General features: G+C 41.0%; 1 protein-coding gene across 3 annotated transcripts in view; it reads left to right on the top strand.

Annotated features, from left to right (window-relative positions):
• Window positions 1-20,912, top strand: part of LOC137294012 (uncharacterized) — a 74,254-nt gene that overhangs the window by 16,889 nt on the left and 36,453 nt on the right. Inside the window, exon 2 of one of the 3 annotated variants that reach the window (XM_067824925.1) lies at window positions 9,601-9,717. The exons of 1 other annotated variant lie outside the window; for it this stretch is intronic. In XM_067824925.1, the coding sequence (XP_067681026.1) occupies window positions 9,601-9,717 (117 nt within the window). Of the gene's footprint in view, window positions 1-9,600; window positions 9,718-11,826; window positions 12,129-20,912 lie in introns of those variants that run through there. One more of the 3 variants, XM_067824929.1, reaches the window with a different exon arrangement.

Below are 20,912 nucleotides of genomic sequence, written 5' to 3' on the forward strand. Positions count from 1 at the left end.
CACAGTGTAAAAGACTACTTCAAAGGCGCCCTCTACTGGTGCTGGGAGTTCAAATTCAACGGATAGAGAGGTACCACGTCTAGTTTTTGTAAGGGTCTACATGCTTATTTAGCTTATCGTATTCAATATTTATATATAATGGGGCTTATTTTTTACCAAGGGGATTAGAATGTTGTAGATTTGATGTGTCTTATTTTCCAACTGTACGTTATTATATGTCAGTATATTTGCAGTTTAATTGGTGAAATCTTTCAATAGTTATATATCTTAGTTATATGATATTTATATAGTGCACATATCCGTGCAACCATTACATGCTCACGGCGCAGTATATGTAAATGTGCTTTTCTTCCGTTTCATGAAATATGCGTTTCTAATTGCCGTGGTGCAGGACTAAAATCTTCCTTTGATAGTAACATTAAACTGTCATTTTTGATAACGCCTTCTGGCGTTTGGTATTCAAGCTCTAACACTCCTGAATTGTTATGTATTATTAAAACTAGGTCATATGTTGCAAAGACCTTGCTCAGCATGGTCAAGATATTTTATGTACAAAGTATCCATCGCAAATATATTTACAGGGTTTAATGTTGTTTGCTGTTAAACACCTTCGTAATCCCTTGCAATATCTTTATGTTTCCTTTGTCCAAACAGTTTCAGATTCACGTCGTTTCTATAAGACATGTTGGTCCGTCTTTTCATCCCCACACAGCTCATTACAAGACAGTAGACATGTCGGTAAATATGTCCATGGCAGAAATGGGACATCAAAGTGAATTAGATATCACAGAACAATAGCTCCTGGGAATAGTTTTGATTATAACTATGCATATTTCATCAGTATCTGTAGACGATAGTCCAATATGAGACCAGCGCCTAATATTGTACGCGCTTATAGATACCTTTCGCCAGTGTGCCTGGGGCAATGCACATAGACCTGTCAAAATGACAGCTTGTCGATTTCATGCCCATAGCCGGCAGAAACAAGGCAAGAATCGAATGTCGCGCTTCACTGCACCACATCAGTTGGATAGATCTCGGAGTGATTTTTGTTGTCCTGTCTTCCGGGTCTAGCTCGAGGATTTAATTTGGTATTTAGGCTGCCATTAGTTTTCAGGAAATGAGTATTTTTGGTAAAGGAAGTGAAGCGTGGAAGTAGATGCGGTTTTGTTGCTTGTGAGTTGACAGACCCAATGGTGGGCCTGTGTAGATTGAGCTGTGTTGATGGTTGTTGGAGTGATTATTGGATTTAATCTACAAGTAATCTACCTGTCAGCTTCAGGCCTCGTGGCTGTATACTGGGACTAACACATTTATCACTGTTTCTGGATCTATTTTCGACCTGAACTTAGAAACATTAAATTTCGGATCATTATCATCATATGATCCGATTTATGTATGTGTGTGCGTGCACGTGCGCGTGCGCGTGCGCGTGCGCGTGTGCGTGTGTGCGCACGTGTGTAAATATTACCTTGATTTTAAGTGCGTGTGTGTGTGCGTATGTGTGTAATTATTACCTATATTTTTTTTAATCATCGTCTTTCCCAATCAGTATTGTTATTGTTAAAACTCCAATACCATGCTTATATGAACGCTGATATTTGCACATAAAGATGGACGTCACGAAGTCTTGAAATCTACATTTAACATAAATACACCGGCCTATGCGATGTTAGGTAATCAGACATACGTCATAAGTTATTAATTTCGGTGATCTATTTCAACCGAGACAGATTGCATGTCAGATCGTCATTCTGGCCGAGGCAGCTATGCGCAACTGATGGTATAAAACATTTATTTCAGCTCTTGACACGTGAGTTGATTGAAACACGGACCAAGATATAACCCCTAGATGTGATGCGAGACGATGTCATTATCTGGTAAAATTGGAAACGTTGGTGTCAGTGTCTCCATATCAGATTATGTGTTCCTCTCAATGAACACGTGTGTAGTGTGTGTGTTTGTTATTTATTACAAAATTAAATATTTCATGCAAGCTTATGACAGCAAAATCCCCCAGTAGTCCGTCCGTACAATTACAGTTTAAGAAATACGAAGTTTTGTAAATCGGTGCACCTCGAATACATTTCATTCAGTTCTTGTGTACCGATGTAAAGTTTCCAAAGTTATTTTAAAAATTCAAAACCAAGATGTATTGATTTTCGTGAATTATGTTAAAAATACGTTATTAGCTAGTTTGTGACTTTTTCAAATTCACAAGTAGGAAAGGCATTCATCCTTCACACGCTTTCGGCCAATTATTTATAGTGCAGACACCTCACGCACTTGCCAGCTGTTTTTCCCTGTCTAGTACGCCTCATTACCTCCCCTGTTTTGACATAGGCGTGAATAAATCCTTTTAAGGGATTCTCTTATCGTTTTTTGAACTTAGATCCGTAAAGGTCAGTCTTATAGAAAGGTTTCAGCCGACAGCAATACCGGAGATTCTCGAGTGATGGTGTTTATTTTCATCTGACTGGCTGCGATAGGCACTTTCTGCTTCGGTTACTTCTCTTGATGTTGTTCTCGGTCGGTTGTCTCCCTTGTAGAGATCGCCTCTGTGCGTTGTCATGCGTTATCGTTTCTGCAGGGTATATTCCTTCTCAAACCGGTTCCTGTGTCTAAGTCTGTACCATGTCCATCGGCAATGGGCAAGTCGTGTCTTTCGTTCTATGCACTCAGTGCCATTTCTATTCTTTCTTTCTAATTTTGGATCAAATCTTAGAAGACGAGATGTGTCGCCATCTTTATTTTCGGATTTTACGTTTTCGACACAGTACGGCCATTACAGCACGGAACCAATTGTAATGAATAGTATTATCTGTTTAATAAATTCTTTTTAGTCATATGTAAATCACTGGTTTAATTTGCGTACGTAAGAGGGTTACTAATTTGTCTATGGGCTGCTTTCTTTCTAAATGAAGCAATTCAGAAACATTCACTTCGCACACAGGCACTTTTGCTTAAAAGTAAACCATTTTACAATTGCTTAAGATAAAAATCCGTCTTTGATGTATCAAGTGCCAGGATTGCTCATTCAAATGGAATGAAAGGGTAGTAAGGTTTTGTCATTCAGATTCTTGCCATCAGAGCGTGTGGCCAAACCCTTAAGTGCCCGTTAATAAAGGAGAATCGCAATAGTGGCAGCGAGGACACACAGAATCAAATTACAAAATAAAATAGGAAACTCTCCCAGAACGCTCTGTGCAGATGCAAAGAACCTATCATTGTTTTTCTCATCGCTGTAAGCCTACACCATGTGTTTACCCATCTGGTGGCTTGGCGAGAAAAGGGGGCTTTGATGTTCATCATCTACGTATCTCAACTTCCAGGAACCACGATAGCCATATAACCAAGGTGGTCCGACACACACAGACTGGAAACTGAAAATGGTACAAAGTAGGAAGCACTGATATATCAGACAAGAGGGCACCCAGGAGGTGCGTCAACAGTTACGTCAACGTTCTACACCGAAGCAACATCTTATACTTGGATCTGGCAGAGCCACGCTAGCTGTAGCTACCAGCACTCTGGCCGTATCCCTGGCAGTATTATGTAACGAGAGACGCTAAGGCACAGCGGTGTTATAGGCAGATATAAACATCGCTGTATCTGAAATATGAATACCAACGAATGTTTATTTATAGTGGAGCGTGCGTTAGCGAAAGAATATATTGTTGGAGTTTACAAGAAGGTATATTGTGAACAAGAATCAATAGTGGTTTTTATGGTTCAGTTTGTGAGGATGGTTTACATATTTGACTGCTTAATCATCACAGATTAGACGTAGAACTGGTGGTAATGACAGAGGAGGATCTTATATACAATTACGTATGATTTGTGTAGGATCACGAACAATGGTTAGGCCAGTGGAGGTACATATACTCGGACTGACGAATATTTTCAAGCTGGAAAATGTTTGAAAATGATTAATCTGTTGAGAATGAGGGTTATCATTATGTGTTTGAGATTTAGGCAGGATCACATAAACATAAGTACTCTGTACACTATTTACTCATTTTGGCTTGTATGGCAGCCATGTTGTGGGTGGGGACTTTTGTGATCCCGTCGCGATCATATGATGCTTGAATGATTGCAATTAATAGGCTAAAAAACCCACTTCAGCCATCTTTCCTGGGTTTGGCCTCGGGGAAAGTAATTCATTCATAATGGCACTGATTGTCAAAGCATGTCAAACGGACTGCCATTGTCAGCATTCAGGTCCTATAGTAGTTGTGAACACGGCGGAACTGGATGCTTTAAACAAAGGCAGATAACTCATGTCAAAAAGGAAATCCGGTAATTGGAATGAATTTAAACAAGAGGAAAAAAGACCAAGTTCCTTTTTCCAGTGTTAGAATAACACGTCAAATGGGATACCTATAGATCGGAAATATTATAAAAAAATATGTATCGTTGATGTGGGTTGTATATTTTTATTGTAGTTTGCCCGAGCGTACGGGGAAATGTGACGGGGTGGGGTGGCAGCGAGGAGGTAGATATTTACTGTCGGGGAAAATTCCACCATTTGGAACAAACAAAGCTCCACCAGAGAAGGTCGTGTCTTCACCAATGAATGGCTGTTAATTTCAATCTCGTACTAGGTCTGGTGTGTTAACAATGGGCAGCACTGTCACCTTTCTCGCGCTGTTTACTCAATTAGACGAGAAACTGCAGTGAAAATGGGATTTAGGGTTTATCGAAGCGCATTTAAAGGAGAGCTCGGCTACGTGTGCAAAGTCGAGTGAAATTAAGGCTCTTCTTTTGCAATAATATTTCTTTTCAATAAAAACTGGTAGTCCAAAAGGTCACCATCTTCAAGTCAGAGATAATTGTAATCGTCGTGGTCGCAAAAACACAATGCACAGCTCTAAACCTTTTTTCGTTTACAAAAATGTCAAGCGAAGATGCTTTCTTCTGCAGAATCTCCATGTCCTGTTGGTGTTCTGCGTCGAATTCTCGGTTTCACCTGACGCCCTGTCATGTATCGTATTCTGCACGTAATGCATTTAAGGCCCAGTCCTGTGAACTCTTAAGCCTTTTGTGTTTATGGAGATATAAATGTACTTTGCGGGGAATCATATGGTGATCTCTGACTGGCAAGTGGCTTGTCTCTGTTTCAACAAGCAGATGCCGCCTTAAGTTTCTTGTCACCCTTTCAATGAAATCAGATATGGCGAAATATGTAAGGGACACGACTGTGCACTTCTTTGAATGGGTGAGTGAGTGAGTATGGTTCTAAACCGCTTTTAGCTGTATTTCAGCAATATATCGGAAGAGGAACCAGTTCATACCTGAGCGAAGGATGTATGATATAGGAACGTGAATGATAAAATCTGTATTGCATAATGCATTTGTGTCTTTTTCAATATTAATGCAGTTGCAGAAAAGAGTAAATAAACACAACGCATACACACTGGGAGAATATTGCATTACACCAGAAGAGTGCGGACAGAACACAGACATGTCATTGATCGTCAGTGGATGTAATTACGAACCGGACCAACAGCAGAACTTCTTAAACGCTCCATTTTTTAAAAAAAACACCACGACTTTCCCATTCCGTTTTAGCTGAATCTGTATACATTATGTCAGCTGATGCTCTGTCCCCGAACATAAAAGATTGAAGACTTCAATTGTATTCAAAAGGAGCCGCAGTCACCTTGTGACAGATTTACAACCTGAGAAAAAGCTAGATTTGCTCCATCGACGCCTAGGGCCATTGCCACTAAGGGCTGGGTGGGACTATGAAACAGACAAGCCTGTCATTTCACGCATTGGAAGCAAATATTTCATATATGTAGACATACCTTGGAGATTTCATAATGCCCGTATTGGAGTGGGTATCTGTCTTTGACTCACGACATACACAGGCGTAGTCATGCAGGACAAGGCAGATGTTGCAAAGTCCATTAATCACGAAACAAAAATAGAACCATTTAGATAGTGGTTAAGGACAACTATTTAGGTCATGGATGTGTGTGGACTGTGCGGAATTGACAGAAGCGTTGTGTTGAGATGAAGTATTCAGCCAGTAGACACTAATTACAAGTGAATTATTAAGATAGCTGCCCGTGTGCTACAGTCATAGACTGATGTATGTAACCAACACACACGTTACGATACTCACAGTAATAGACTTTGAACGAACGAACGATCGATGGATGGATGGATGGATGGATTGATTTCCTATAAGTGTTCGAATGCCGGAGAGGGTTTACTAATGACTGATAGCACGAACAACGATCCATGCCGAAAACACACGTGGCAGACACGTGGCCACCAGACCATGCTTTTTTAGCACCTAACCCTCACTCTGGTCAAACCTTGTGGCACTAGGGGAACCTTGTGATTGCCACCTCAAGTCGTTTTTAGCAGAAAAGATGCCTGATCGTTATCGCCAGGATCGAACAGACAAAATGGAAATGTTTATGCTTGTTATCCGATCATTGCAATTAAACCACTGATCCATTACCTCATCATTACAGCTGTCAATCATGTGGTCAAAATATTTCCATATATGCTCATCTGTATGAACATTTGAAAACTCAAGGATCGTTATTGCACGTGATGGGTGATACTCAGTGAACAGTGATTTACGTGATTAGTGATTAGTGATTAGACGTTTCAATGAATGATTAACAAGATTAATCGTGAGTTCGTAATGAGAAAGGCTTATTCCTTAATTTCGTTAAACCATGTAATTGTCTTTTCTGAAATGCAAATTGCATTTTCCCCACCAATTTCGCGCCTAATGACTCGGCCTTTAAAATAATTACCTGTTCAGTCAGACAGGCGTTATATTTTTCCGTCAGGCTGATGTGTGTTTTTTGCGCTTCGTTGATACGGGCGACAAGAAATACTTGATGCTAGTCTCCTCCTAATCTATAACACGTCCTCTCGAGGGATGATTAATTAACATGGAGTATGACTGCCCCCTGCGAAGAAATTACGCGCTTCAGAGAGACAGAAGTCCATAGACTGTTCAGCTGAAGTGGCTTCAGGGCTGTCGCTATTGTTTAAAATTTGGACACTGGTGCCAGTACTGAAACGACCCTGTCAGAGGGTGTGGTGGTTTTAATTTGAAACCTATGACTTGGTGTAACCATTAGTATTACGTTTAAGCTAACTAGTTTACAGTGGCCAAGACGTCGTTGCGCCGAACAATCTCCCTCAAGCGCGTTAGAGGGACCGAAGGGTTGAATCCCAGAGTTGCTAGTACTATCATCCGTTGTTTGTCAGTACCAAACCTGGATGGTCTCGCTGTTGAAGTAAGCCGATAAAAGTTGAATAACATTAGACGCTCTTCTCACAACGAGCGGACTCTAGAAATAGTTTAAATAAAGGGGCGAGAAATACAACTCGGTTATCAATAGCTGCATCGGCTTTTATTGAGCTGAGTTGGTATGACATGTTTAGGGGTTGATCCCCGTACAAAAGACTGGTACATGTAGATTATTTTACCATCATGTTCTCGGTAGGTATGACCATAGTAAAGCAGTGAGAGAGAGAGTGTGATTTTACACCGCTTTTAGCACTATTACAGCATCACACCGGGCTCATCGGAAACAGGTTTCTCACTCTGTCCCTGCAGGGAGAAGCGAACCCCGGTCTTTGGCGTGAAGAGGGAACGCTTTAACCAATAGGCTACACCTCCGCCACATAGTAAAGGCCCAATATTTTGCATTACGGTATTCTGATTATTTTATCATCTACTGACACACTAATCTGAACACCCAGTCAACAAAACAGGGCTATCCGAACTCCTGGTTATCGAATATCAGTCAGGTGATACTAGAATCTTGTCATCCAATATCAGGTCACCGACTTTTGACTACCACAATACAATGAAGATCCGGGTTTGTATTGGCCTTCAGAAACCCATGCTTACAATATGAGACGACTTTAAGAGATCACATAGCAGGCTTGCTGGCTTGGTTGACACGTCATATTCCATTGCGTAGATCGGTGCTCATGCTGTCAATCACAGTTTTCTGGTTCAGACAGGATCAATTACAGATCGCGGCCATGTATCATGTGTTCCTGAGTGCACCGTTAAAAATTAACAAAAGCAAACCGAAAAGGATATTCCGGGCAGGTATCATTGAAACAATGTGAAAAAACACTGCAGTGTTTTGTAGGACCAAACTATACCGACTTCCTCTTTGCCCATCACATTATCACCTGATCTTACATTCCTGTTTCCGCAGCCGATTTCTAATTAAGACCGTGATGAGAAAGCAATTTCAAACTACAAGATCATGCGCCCGTTGTTTTCAATGCCTGGGTGTCTTTATTTGAACAACATGCTCGAATCCAAGACGACCGTCCTTCAAACCCCTTATCCAGTTTGTTCCCACTCGACACATCGTGAAACAAAGACTCCAGATGGCTGCTAGCGAGACGACAGTCGCTCTGGCTCCTCCGCGTCACAGACTCTTCACAAATTGCCTCGTTTTGAATTTGTGTGACTATACCGTCCCCGATATGGACATTCTTTATTATGAAATGCACATTGACACGTTTTAACCTCTCTCCTGTATTTAATCTTGGACTGACCCCTAAGGGTAATTGCGCCTCCGGATGTAACCGGTCGCCATTTGTTGTTTGTTTTGGACTTGGTGGAGAGGTTCGGAAGAGGGGTATCACAGTTGGATTGGGGAAATTAACATGGCGGTCGGCAGAATTCTTTTGTTAAGATTGAAATACAAACAGGACAAAATGCCAACCATTTTTCTGAGTAATGGACTATGTCCAAAATGTTTTTTCTTCTTCATTCGTTTATGATTCATTCGCAGGCAGTAGTGTTGATGTTGTAAGGAGAATTGCGAGAGTGTTTGTGTATTTTCTCTGAAACAGTTGGTTAGCTATGCCATAATGTCCCATCGGCACAACCTTTGACTGAAACTAGCGACACGTCGTCCGTCCAGATCTACAAATACCGGGGTGGGGGTATTGCCTTGTAATACTGCACCACTCATGCAGAATGAAGTGGAATAATACAATAATATGATTGTCTGGCTCCCGTTGCTCTTTCTGTTTACGGTGCGGTGTCGTTCCTTTGGACCACAGCACTAAGGACAATGGCTTATCTTGAAAGTCTGGTAACTAAATGAAGTGCAGAGATGACTTGTCAGCTGATTCTTCTTTGTTCCTTATGGTGGCGGCGGTGGTGGTGATGATGATGATGATTATGATGATGATGATGTCACGACCACGGAGTGACATGTTTTGTCACAGTGTGATAATATCTTCTTCTTCTTCTACTACTACTACTACTACTACGACGACGACGACGACGCGGTCGACGACGACGATGAACCTGATGTCACGGTTAGGCACGATAACAACATACATATAAATCACAATAACAGCAGAATTATTTATGTTTACATTCACGGAATGTATTGCGGTCAAAAAGCATACCAGTGTTGTTTGTGGCAGTCTTCCCATCTCAAAATGCAATTTACGTCTAACAAGAACTAACAAAATGAAACAGTGATGAAAGTTCCTTTGTTCCAAGTTCGTGACTGGTCATGATCTCTTACCAAAACAGCATCACCTGTTTTTTCGGTCACCAAGTGCCTGTCTCCTTTTCAGGTCCGTCTTATTGACGATGGCGTTAGAGCTCTGGAGACAACATGGCATCGAATTAATGTACATACAACGAGTTATCTCCACTTGGATTCTAATGGACCCTTTCAAGTTTTATCATCGGTACAGGGAAAAAGTTTAATCAATATTTCTTGATCATCTTTGCTCGCCATCTCATCTTAAAGTTTTTTTTCTGCTTTTATGGTATTTTTGTTATCATGACGCCTGTTAAAAACCCCGACAGTTGATCAGTTTAATGCTATTGATGATGGCCTCTAATTCCCGCCGTGTTTTCCTGATGCTGTTAATTGCAGTAGATTGATGATGTGACAGTGGGGATTTAAACCAGCTTGTCATCAATCACGCAAATGAAACTTCAATGACAGGTAATGATGTAATATGACAGCGTTTAGACAGATATGAGCGTTTATTTAACAGTATATTAAACAGCTTGTCATCCATGCGCTTTCATCTACAAATTCAGTCTTTATACTCGAATTAGCGATCACAGAAAGGAGATTTTATTTGGAGATGTTGCGGCGTTCTGTGGTAGTCAATATTTTTTATATGAATATAATGTAATGAGTGAATATTTTTACGCTTTCAGCTGGAATATTTAATGCGTTTCTAGTTTTACGCGTTTTTTTAAATTTAGCGTTTTACACAAATATAATTTTAGCAGCGTAGTTTTATTATTATTTTCAATTCAATCAATAATTAACTTGGATAGCCAGTAGTCTCTTGTGTGCAATTCGACTTGAAGAGTTACCGCCCATAGATACTGTAAACATTTGGTCGGTGTTCGAATTTTCTCGGTTTTGGTGGGATTGGTCTAACAGAGGCGATGTAAGATCATACTCTCCCTCACTGTGACTTGTTTTGTTCATTTCGATTTTCGGTCAGTTGCCCACGTTGTCATTGTAAAATACATCAGATATTGGACATCATTCCATGTAAGAACTGTCGAATTATTCAATAGTTTTAGAATCTTTAAGCATAAACCTACTAAAATGTGTTTATACAAATTACAACTTATAAAATCTAGCTGACAGTTGAGCTGAACGTAGAACGTACGTACGTCAAGTCTTGAGTACAAACCCTGCAAGCTAATCGTAGATCCTCGCGAGAACTCGTGACTGTCAACACGCAATCGTCTCCTCCCACGAACTCTCAACAGTCTCGACACAGCGCGTCTTGCGTGCTCCAACTAATGGGAAAATCCTATCATATTGATAAAATTGGGAGGATACAGAGAAAATTAATTAAACTAAGTCCACATGAAGTTTTTGTCTCCGCAAAACAAGCGCCCAGTCACTCAAATTCTATATATATTCTCTTTGATTGATGAACTACCGTCGTGGTTTGATTCGATTTTGCAAGAAATAAAAATACATGACTCCCGGACCTAGTGATTTTTCTACATTTTTATCAAGTTTGTTTTAAAATATCCTGTGTTTTTCTTCACTGTGCGGGGAGGGAAGATGGCAAAGGTGTTTATTTACAGGTAATATTAAGTTGTGGATAAACACTGGAATGGTCGCCACAAGCATGGGTGCGTTCTGTGTCAGTACTGATCATTAGAGTTACCAGATGCAGTGTGTGTATAAATAAACATTGCTCAATGTTGGCAAGAGCATAAATGTTTATTTTGATATATTACCAGGGTTTAGCTTTTTGTTTGGGGTTTCGGAGTAATCGTGAGAGATAAATTGATAGAGTAAACATGGGAAAAGAAAGGCCGAAGGAATAAATGCAAAGGGGAGGGGAGAGAAACCTGCACTTTTTGTTTGTGCTTACATGCACAACTTTAGCAAGCCAGAAGAAATGCATATATGCCATTTTGCTTTTCATTGGACACAATCACACTCTACAAACTTTCTTTCCCTCAGAGCTTAGAAAAACTGATTATTACAACTTTGAAGAAAAAGGTGCCCGAATGCCCATTGTGTTAAGAGCTCCTGTCAAGTCAGAGATGAATTATCATTTCGTGATTCCCGTGATACAATCCCCAATCACGAATGTGGAGGAATTCGAAAAAAATAAGCGACACCTCTTCCCTGCATGGAGCGTAACATGTGTCGCGTCGCCATGTCTTCACGCGAGGTCTGATCAATCAGGCTACAGGCATTAAGGCATTAATTCTGCAGGAAGTTGGTGTTAAAGCCTTGGTGCTGTGCGAGGCCTAGTTTTTGTCATGATGTGTTTGACGAAGTCTAGTGACCACGGGACCTTAAACTCAGTGCTGCAGCTAGCGGAGTATGTAACACAGACGCGGACGTCGACAGGGGAAGCCTAGATAAACAAAGACTCGGCTTGAACGCGCACAAGCCCCCAAAAGGATTGAAAATTGTTTGCGCGGAGCAAATGCAGCGTATGTATGAAGTATTAACCAGGAATTGTTTCGCTACATTAACCAATTTGGACAACTCGAAAAACGATACAATTCGAACCTTGGAGGAAGCCTTTCAACGGTTATAGAGCGTGTGGATCTCAAAGGAGCGGTCTAATGGTACCGGCTGAGCATTGTGATTGCAGTAAGTAGACAAACTCCTGCGGAGATAACTTCCCTCTCTCATCAAAGTAAGCTATTGATTTTCAGGGCTTCAGTAGGAATATTCGGTAAAATGGTTTTGTAAGTGATTCCGATCTGATTACTGTCACTGAGGCAGAACATCGCGATGTATCTCTCATTGATTAAGGAACTGTTTATTGAACGGTTGCAGCTTACTCCGGGATTTGACTATCCAGTAGGGGCTACCTAGTCTATATGTGTTGATTGAAATCTGGTATGTTGATTACAGATATACTCTATAACCATCTACTTGTACGTGATATTGGATATAACGTATTTGAATGCATTGACTGTTTATAGCTCGATTGTAACGTTACCACACATCTATGAAACGTGCTCCGTTGTTATGCATCAAGGGAACACGTCTCGTCAATAACTGAGGAACATCTCTCGTCAATAACTGAGGAACATGTTTCGTTTGTATATATCTAGGGGACGTGTTGATGTTTTAAACAACAATGGAACATATTTCGTCATTAACCGGGGAACGTATTTTTGTTTTATATGTCTAGGGGACGTGTTGATGTGTCAGTGGAACGAACATATTTCGCCAGTGACTGAGAAATTGTTTCGTTTGTATGTATCTTGGGAACTTGCTAGGCGGTACTCATTTGTTATGTACAGGGAACATCCTTTGTCAGTGACTGGGAAGCTTGTTTCGTTTTCATATATCAAGGAAACATATTTCGTACTATGTGTCGACAGCTCGTTTTATTACAAAAGAACGTTTCGTTGATATACGCGCCGTCGTTTCATAACAAGGGGTCATGTTTCGTTTGTATATATCAAGAGAACTTTCAGTGTGTCCCCACACATCGTGTCGACGTTTGTACGCAGTGTGGTCAGTTGCATATACCTTGACAATTTAATGAGTGACAAAATAATGAGTGAGTTATCAGTATTCAAAGCAGTTCCGGAACCATATACAGTCTTTCCACGGATATAATGAGTGTTTTTACCTCGTGCCCTCACATCCGGTCAGTGTTGAATCCTATTACAAGTGTAACCAACGTATTAGCGCCATTTTTATCTACCCAACGTGTTATCTTGCAACGGTCTAGACAACGTGCTACCTTACCATGGTCTAGAGAGCGCGTTCCCTAACCATGGGTCTAGACAACGTATTTCCTTGCCACGATCTAGACAACGTGTCACGTTACCGCGGTCTAGACAACGCCTTACCTTACCAGTGGTGTAGACAACAGGTTACTCTACGACGGGTCTAGAGAAGGCGTTACCTTAGCATGGGTCTAGACAACACGTTACCCCTTTCCATGGGTCTAGACAAGGAGGGTCTAGACGGGGTATTACCTTACAACTGAGCTTGTCACATTTGTCGAGACAGGGTTACTACGGGTCTGAAGAACTGTTTATAGGTAAGGGTGAAGGGGGAGGGGGGATGATTAGATTGCTTGTAATGACACCAGAAAGTTACTGCTGGTCTGGATAACACACCAGTTGTATCTCGGATCCTGACAAAACGTTGCGTAAGCAGAAGTTGGAAACAGTTTAATGCATCATGCTATCACGACTCGTGAATACGCCATAAGTTACCCGTGGAGATAGATGGAATTAAGGCAGTGTTTGCAACACTCATTTCTGCTTAACTAAACCACAAATCTAGACCACGAATAACGGTACCTTATATCGAGGAAAGCATGGTGTTACCCGGGTTCCAGACATCATGTCCAGTTTCCAAAATCAAGGCGATATAATTCGTTTCGTCATTTCTAGGCAACGTGATAATCGCGTGAGTCAGCCCTCCATCCGCCGCGACGGCACACATTGCTGGATCACGAGCCAACCACCTGCGATACAAGGCCAAACCTGGGAACACATGCTCAAAGCGAATTAAGCAACACGACGCAACATAGGCTTACCGGGAGTTGCAACTCAACTTCCTTTGAGCAGGTGTGCCCTCAAACACGACAGCCATACATGTGCCAGTCTGCGAGCCGTCACCCTCTGAGTGTAGGCGACATGTGCAAGTATAGGAACCTGGTGATAGGTTCATTTGAACCAAACTAACGTCAAACCTATATCGGGTTCATTCTTCAGCAGATCAGTCGAGCGTTATTTCATCGTGCTTACTGTTCATTAGTGGATTAAATGTGAATTGTAGATTCAGCGAAGCCCAAGGGTGAGTCCACACGAAGTCGTCTGGTTCAGCTAATTTCCTGGTAAACGGATCACAAGTATGTTGCAACTGTGATCATATACGGACGGTAGCAACGGACTTTCCGTTTCCCTTCGAATACCGTGTTTCCGGTTTCACGGGGCTTCGTTGCACATGACACTTAACGTATCATCGACAGTAATACATGTATGTGATTATTGGGTTTTAATTGCGTACGAGTCAAAAATCCATAGTGGCGAAAAAATCAATCTGGATCGATGTACCCACAACTGATTCTTGCTTACGCTGTAATTTGATGAGTTGAGTTGGGCTTTACGTCACATCGCCATTATTGCAGCCATAAAGTGACGAGATGAACTTGGATGAATATTCCTGATAACATTTTGCTGCATTGGGAGACGCTGTAGTTTGCTCACCATGGATACGAGAAAAGCCTGTGGCTAGGGGGTTCGAATCCTGATTTGCCCGCCCGGCTTCCTGGTTCTAGGTAGATCAACAGTTTCCATGTGGGTGTGCACGATGTATTGCTCGTTTCACATAAATCTGACACTTGACATAGTTCAAATACTGAATCCAGCTCACTCAGTCTCTCGCAAGGAATATGATGGTAGTATTGTACACCAATTCTCCCACTATTCTGGCCATGTTACTTCGGTAGACGTCACAAATGTGTGATGTATTGATGATATATCATCGTGCAGTATAATGATAACCTACTTGATGCCTGGAAAATGTGCACGAAGATCGCCTTAAGCTATCTTACGAACGTATCAACGGGGTTAAGTTACTGTAACAACAAAACTTGATATTAAACAACGTTTAAACCGTCCATTACAGAAAATAGCGGAAGTTATTCACGCCATGAATGATGTGTACCGACTATATCCCTGATGTGTTAGACGGCTGCAGTCTACTTGTAACGCCATGATGACGGGAGGAGTGATGGACTATCTTATATCTCCTTACCACTACCAGAAATCAATACCTTCAGATTAGATTGGACTCGATTGCACGGCAATTCTCCGTTTTCTGATGAGTGCACACGGTGTGGAGGATTTCCAGGGAGATACGTCTCAGGAACAATACTCTCCTGTTGGGGAAGGAACTTTCACCTTCTATATTTGAGCTGTCAGTAGGTGGTAATGAAAAACTGACCGTTAGTGTGATGGATGGGTATTGATTTTAGATCAAGTAGATTGAAAGGCTGTCGTTTTCGTATGTATGCATATTGTGTGCTTATAGGAAGGCTGTAGTGATATACTGTAGGCACGCATAGATCTGTGGTGTGTTGTCCTGTTGGTAATTGTATTTTGCTATACAGAGTTGCTCCTTCTGGGTAGTGTGATTCCTAGAGTCTGTTCGACTCCTTGACTCGTCCTTACTTTGTTTCGAGGTCGGTCCGCAGGATTGACCAAAGTAATAAACATATGAAACCTGAATCACGTCTGATTTTTACCCACACACCCAGCAGGGTAGCTTAGTGGTTATAAAGCGTTCGCCCGTGACGTCGAAGACTCGGGTTTGATTCCCCACATGGGTGCAATGTGTGAAACCCATTTCTTGTGTCCCTCTGCCGTGATATTGCTGGAATGTTGCTAAAAGCAGCGCAAAACTAAACTCACTCACTCTAGTAACTGACATATTGCAAATGTTGACTTGAGTTGATAAAGGTGTTTCAATGCCACAACAGAGACTCGAGTTGGAGTCCCTACACAGATTAAAGGTTTAATAGTTTGGTGTACGCTTTCCCGAATAATAATCCCTTCACGTAATATTCTAACTCAGCAAACATGTTTTCTTTGCATAGACAATGGTATTATGTGTTCAAATATGTATGGTATATAATTTATTGTCAATTTACAAAAAGTTAAATGTGATTTAGTTCGTTACATGAGTACATTATCATTTTGCCTCCCAATTTCTAGACAATGTATCCCTAACATAACTGTACCACAGTCTTTAATTTTCCCAATAACGACAAACATTTTTGAAGATTAATTCAAATGTCAGGAACAGATTTATTTAAAAATCGATGATTTTATTTCTTCAACTCCACTTAATGTTGAATAAACGATATGGGCTACTTATGGTTGACGTTATGGTATTGATTTTTAAGAATATATATATAACGAGTGGTTATAGTGTACGTTTGTTGTGTAGTCCGTTTCTTGTGTCTGCGTCATTACTCGTGTAATTTAGAAACACGCGAGCATGATGAAGTTTTGCATATTCATTTTCGTTCTCAGTATTATAAGGGGCAATGGGATAGACTCGAGGTTAAAACGTTTGCTCGTCACGCGGGGAACACCAGGAATCGACTTCACACTTAATACCCATGTGGTTAGTCGAACCGGGTCTTTAGCGTGACGAACTAACGCTTTGATCACCAGGCCACCCTGCCGTCACGCTGAAGACCCGGTGAGCGACTGAGTGAGTGAGTGAGTGAGTGAGTGAGTGAGTTTATTCTTACGCGCACTCAGCAATAATCCAGCCATATGGCGGCGGTCTGTAAATAATCGAGTCTGGGCCAGACAATCCAGTGACCAACAACATGAGCATCGATTTGCAGAATTGGGAACCGATGACATGTGTCAAGTCAGCGAAGCTGACCACCCGATCCCGTTAGTCGCCTTTCATGACAAGCATATATACAGTCGCCTTTTATGGCAAGCATGGGATGCTGAAGACCTATTCTACCCAGGACCTTCACGGATCCTTAAGACGCGGATTCCACTTGGGTACAATGTGTGAAGCCCAGTTGTGGTGTTTTCCGCGGTGATATTGCTGCAAGCGACCTAAACCTAAACTTAGTCACACTCAGTACTTCCAAATTGACCACATACTTTGTCCAAATTAACCTTTAACACATCCCCTTTTATACATCAACTTGCACTCGTATTTCTGAGAACTTTATGCATGATCTTATTCCATCTGTTCAAACTTTAACATATCGTTCATATATTTTAGAATTTGAACCATCCTATCAAACTGGAGTCATGATTGAAATTATTTTTAATATGACATGCAATGCTTTACTTGCAAACTCCAGCACTGTGTAATGAATAATTATTACTAAAGGTTTCTGATAGTATAACGTTAACTGGTTAAGAAAAATGGTGAAATATACAAAGTCAGTCTCTCTGTTGTTTCCGAGTAATCTACAAGTCTACATTCGACGACAATGAACCAGTTGTTTATGCGAACAAAATAGACTGTTCATTTGTTTTGAATTTTCAGAGCTTAGTCTAAAAGGATTCCCATCTTTATGTTTCCTTGGAGACGTGCGGATCACGTCGTTCTGCAATGCTAAATGTCGTTTCCATTAAAACATATGATTGTACATGGGATCGAATTATTTCCTGGTATGTTCTAGCTTAACGAGTCGATTTACCCAAATGACGGTATCGTATCTCGATGATCGACTAAAACATGATAAGAGAGTCAATTATTAGTCTCTTTAGTGAAAGTGCGTCATTGAGGACTCTCAAAGCACATTAAGAATTCAATAATATGATTGCGATAACACACGATGACCCTGTGATTATCGATTCAGAGATTGTCATCAGACTTTGGGAAGGTATGATTGACAGAATTTCTCTTGAAGCTGACAGGTGTGTTTACAACATAAATGCAGCAGTGTACCTGTTATGCATTACGCTGACATGCTGTCATGGCGGACATTGACGGGTAGTTTTTAAGACTGACGAAGTGCTGAGTTTGTAAATATTTACCGAAGAGCTGATAATAATCGCTGCGTATTTTAACAGCGTTCGGGTTAAGCGTAGAAATTACGTTTAGAAATCGACGCGCGTAGTTCATTGGCAGAAATTTAACTTCACATGGCATGTAGTTGAATGTGCGTCGGTAGAGACACATCCATGATATTGCAAACTTTTGAGTCGAGAAAAACAACTTTGGTGTCTCTTACGTATCTTTAGCTCATATGTACGAGTGAGTAAGTTTAGTTTTACGCCGCTTTCTTTGGGATGAAGTAAAACCGTCTTGTTCCTGATATACATAAATGATATCAGTTAGCTAGATGAGGTAAAGTTACGTTTTACTGTTAGTTCATATGAGAAGTTGAGTATAGCTCAGTAGGGCACATCTGGACTTTGTACAACCTCATGCAACCATATTGTACAATGTACACCCCTCCAAAAAGACAATGACATACTCAGAAAGTACAGCGACATATACATCGAAAGTGCGATCTCATACGTCAATGTACGATGTTATACACGTCTGAAAACAAAATAAACTTCCTAACACCGTACTGTACAACGCGCACCTAAGAATGTACAGTGATTACACACCGAAATGCACTCTGCGTTACACATCGAAATGTACAATTACGCTGTAATCAAAATGACAATATTTTCTCATCGATTTGAAGAAAATGTGCAAGAACACACATACGACGTGGACGGTGGAATGCACAATATATTCTATAGTTTCATGTAGATCAAGGTGAGATGTCCCACTGATCCTCTGCTGTCTTCTCACGTGTCGTGTACGTATATGTGTGACGTGCTATATCGCGGTTGATTTGAAATAGACAACACATCCTGTCACTGTGGCTCCCATGCTGCTGCTACCACCTGACTCGTTGACAGCTATCGACGTTTGGAAAGCGATGTATATTGTTTGTGTGTCAGAAAGGGACGGACAAGTTGGACTAATTAACAGGGACTTATCACTATCAGTTAGTGTCTGACCAAAGACGGGTGACTGACAGCAATAGATTACAAGCACTACTAATGAACTGATATAGACAAGACCCTCGCCATGCAATTTATACATCCTAGACAGCCAATGTGTAATAGGATACCAGTGTATTAGAATTAGCACGGCACTTCGGTCATAATGGCCGTCTATGATTGGTCTCGTTAAGCCACCTTAAGAACATAGAGCGACTTCAGATGATTGCTGTAGGGAGAAGGTCCTGAGAAGAAAAGAACGAAGGGTAAGAAAAACAGTGGATTGAATTCAAAGTGGGGGTGATAGTGGTTCAAATAAAAACAGCTGTGGTAAGTGTGTTTTCGAGAAATGTCTCCGTATTACAAGTGGCCAGCATAACGGCGAATTGTATAATATTTCATTACCGTTGTCATCATTTGATCCCAAGATGTTGGTAATAAACCGCTGCAAGACAATAGGTATGAGGCAAGAAATACCCATATATTTTATTTCGTTTCGTTACTTGAAACCGGTGTTCATCAGTGTAATATTCTTCCTGAAACAGAAAAACAAAGAACTGGATTAAGTATCTTCCTGGCTGACACAAAGTCAGAATTGAAACTTGAAATTTAATGAAATAATCGATACAGCATGGCAACGTTACACCAGCTTCCAGACCCACATTAAAATACGTGTACAAAACGGTGCCTGTTTCTGTGTCGTGTCCATTTCTTGAACATGCACGGCTGAACACTGGTTCCGTGATTCTGTGATGTAAGATTTGTCTATGATTGATTTGTGTTGAACAAACAAATGGCACTTGATGTCAATATCAAAGGTTCTTGTTACAAGATAGCCGTTATTAATCATGTTATTTGGTACAGATTACAACATGCCGTGAAATTGACGTGCGTTTGTATCAAATTAATAACGTCAGACCATATTAGGACATCGTCTGAGCGTTTGATGTTATTAATCCACTAAATGCTTGAAAATGCTGCAGGACCAATTGTAAAATATCCCTGTGATTAATGACTCAGTGTGAGGAGACAGAATGGGCCAGTTGTATCTGCAACTGACAGAATGCCGTTCAGTGTTCTTCACTTTTCTCAGGATGACATGCAATGATAAAATCTCTAAACTCTCGAATCAAGAATTCATAGCATCATATTTCAATAGCAATTGTCCTAAATTATGTACACCCAGAACAGTATTTTGCCGTTCTGTTTAACATGTTCAGTGTGAGAAAGGTCTTGTACTTAGGTCACTTCAGATTTTACCCATGAAGTTGTCTCTTCAGTATTTCTTTTGACAATTAGTGGTCTATGATTAAGAAAAAGCAATCATAATTATTATGGGTATTGGAACAGTTTCAATCAGTAACCAATAATTGGATTCGGTTATTCATGATCTTAGACGCTGATATGCATAATTGCGTACACTAGGTGCCTTGCCTAAGTCGATTCTAAAACTTATACAATGGCGAGCATGTCTGTGCGTGTGTTTGCGTGTGGCTGGTGTGTGCCCTGACCTGAGCCAGTTTGATAGTGTAGGTTTTTTCTTAGTGATTTAGGTTTTATGCCGCTTTGAGCAAGATTCTGGCAATAACATGGCAGGAACCACCAGAAAGGGACTTCACACGTTGTATCCATGTGGGGAATCGAACATGGATCTTAGGCGTTACGAGCAGCTTCCCGTATCACCACCATAAATTACTAGGCTACCCCAGAGTCTCCGCGTGCTCAGTAAGTTACTATTCGCTGCAGTTTAACATGTCCACCCTGTCTGAGACAATACAGAAGTCAGAGCTAGCCGACGAGTTCCTATATAGTTCCGAGCAGCAGGCAAGGTAACAACAACTAAAATTCTTCTTCTTTGGACACATCGGTCCATCCGCCTAACCCGGAAGTTGTTGCGTCCGGGCGAGGTTGT

Source organism: Haliotis asinina, chromosome 8, assembly GCF_037392515.1.
Source record: "Haliotis asinina isolate JCU_RB_2024 chromosome 8, JCU_Hal_asi_v2, whole genome shotgun sequence".
NCBI classification, from domain to species: Eukaryota; Metazoa; Mollusca; class Gastropoda; order Lepetellida; family Haliotidae; genus Haliotis; species Haliotis asinina.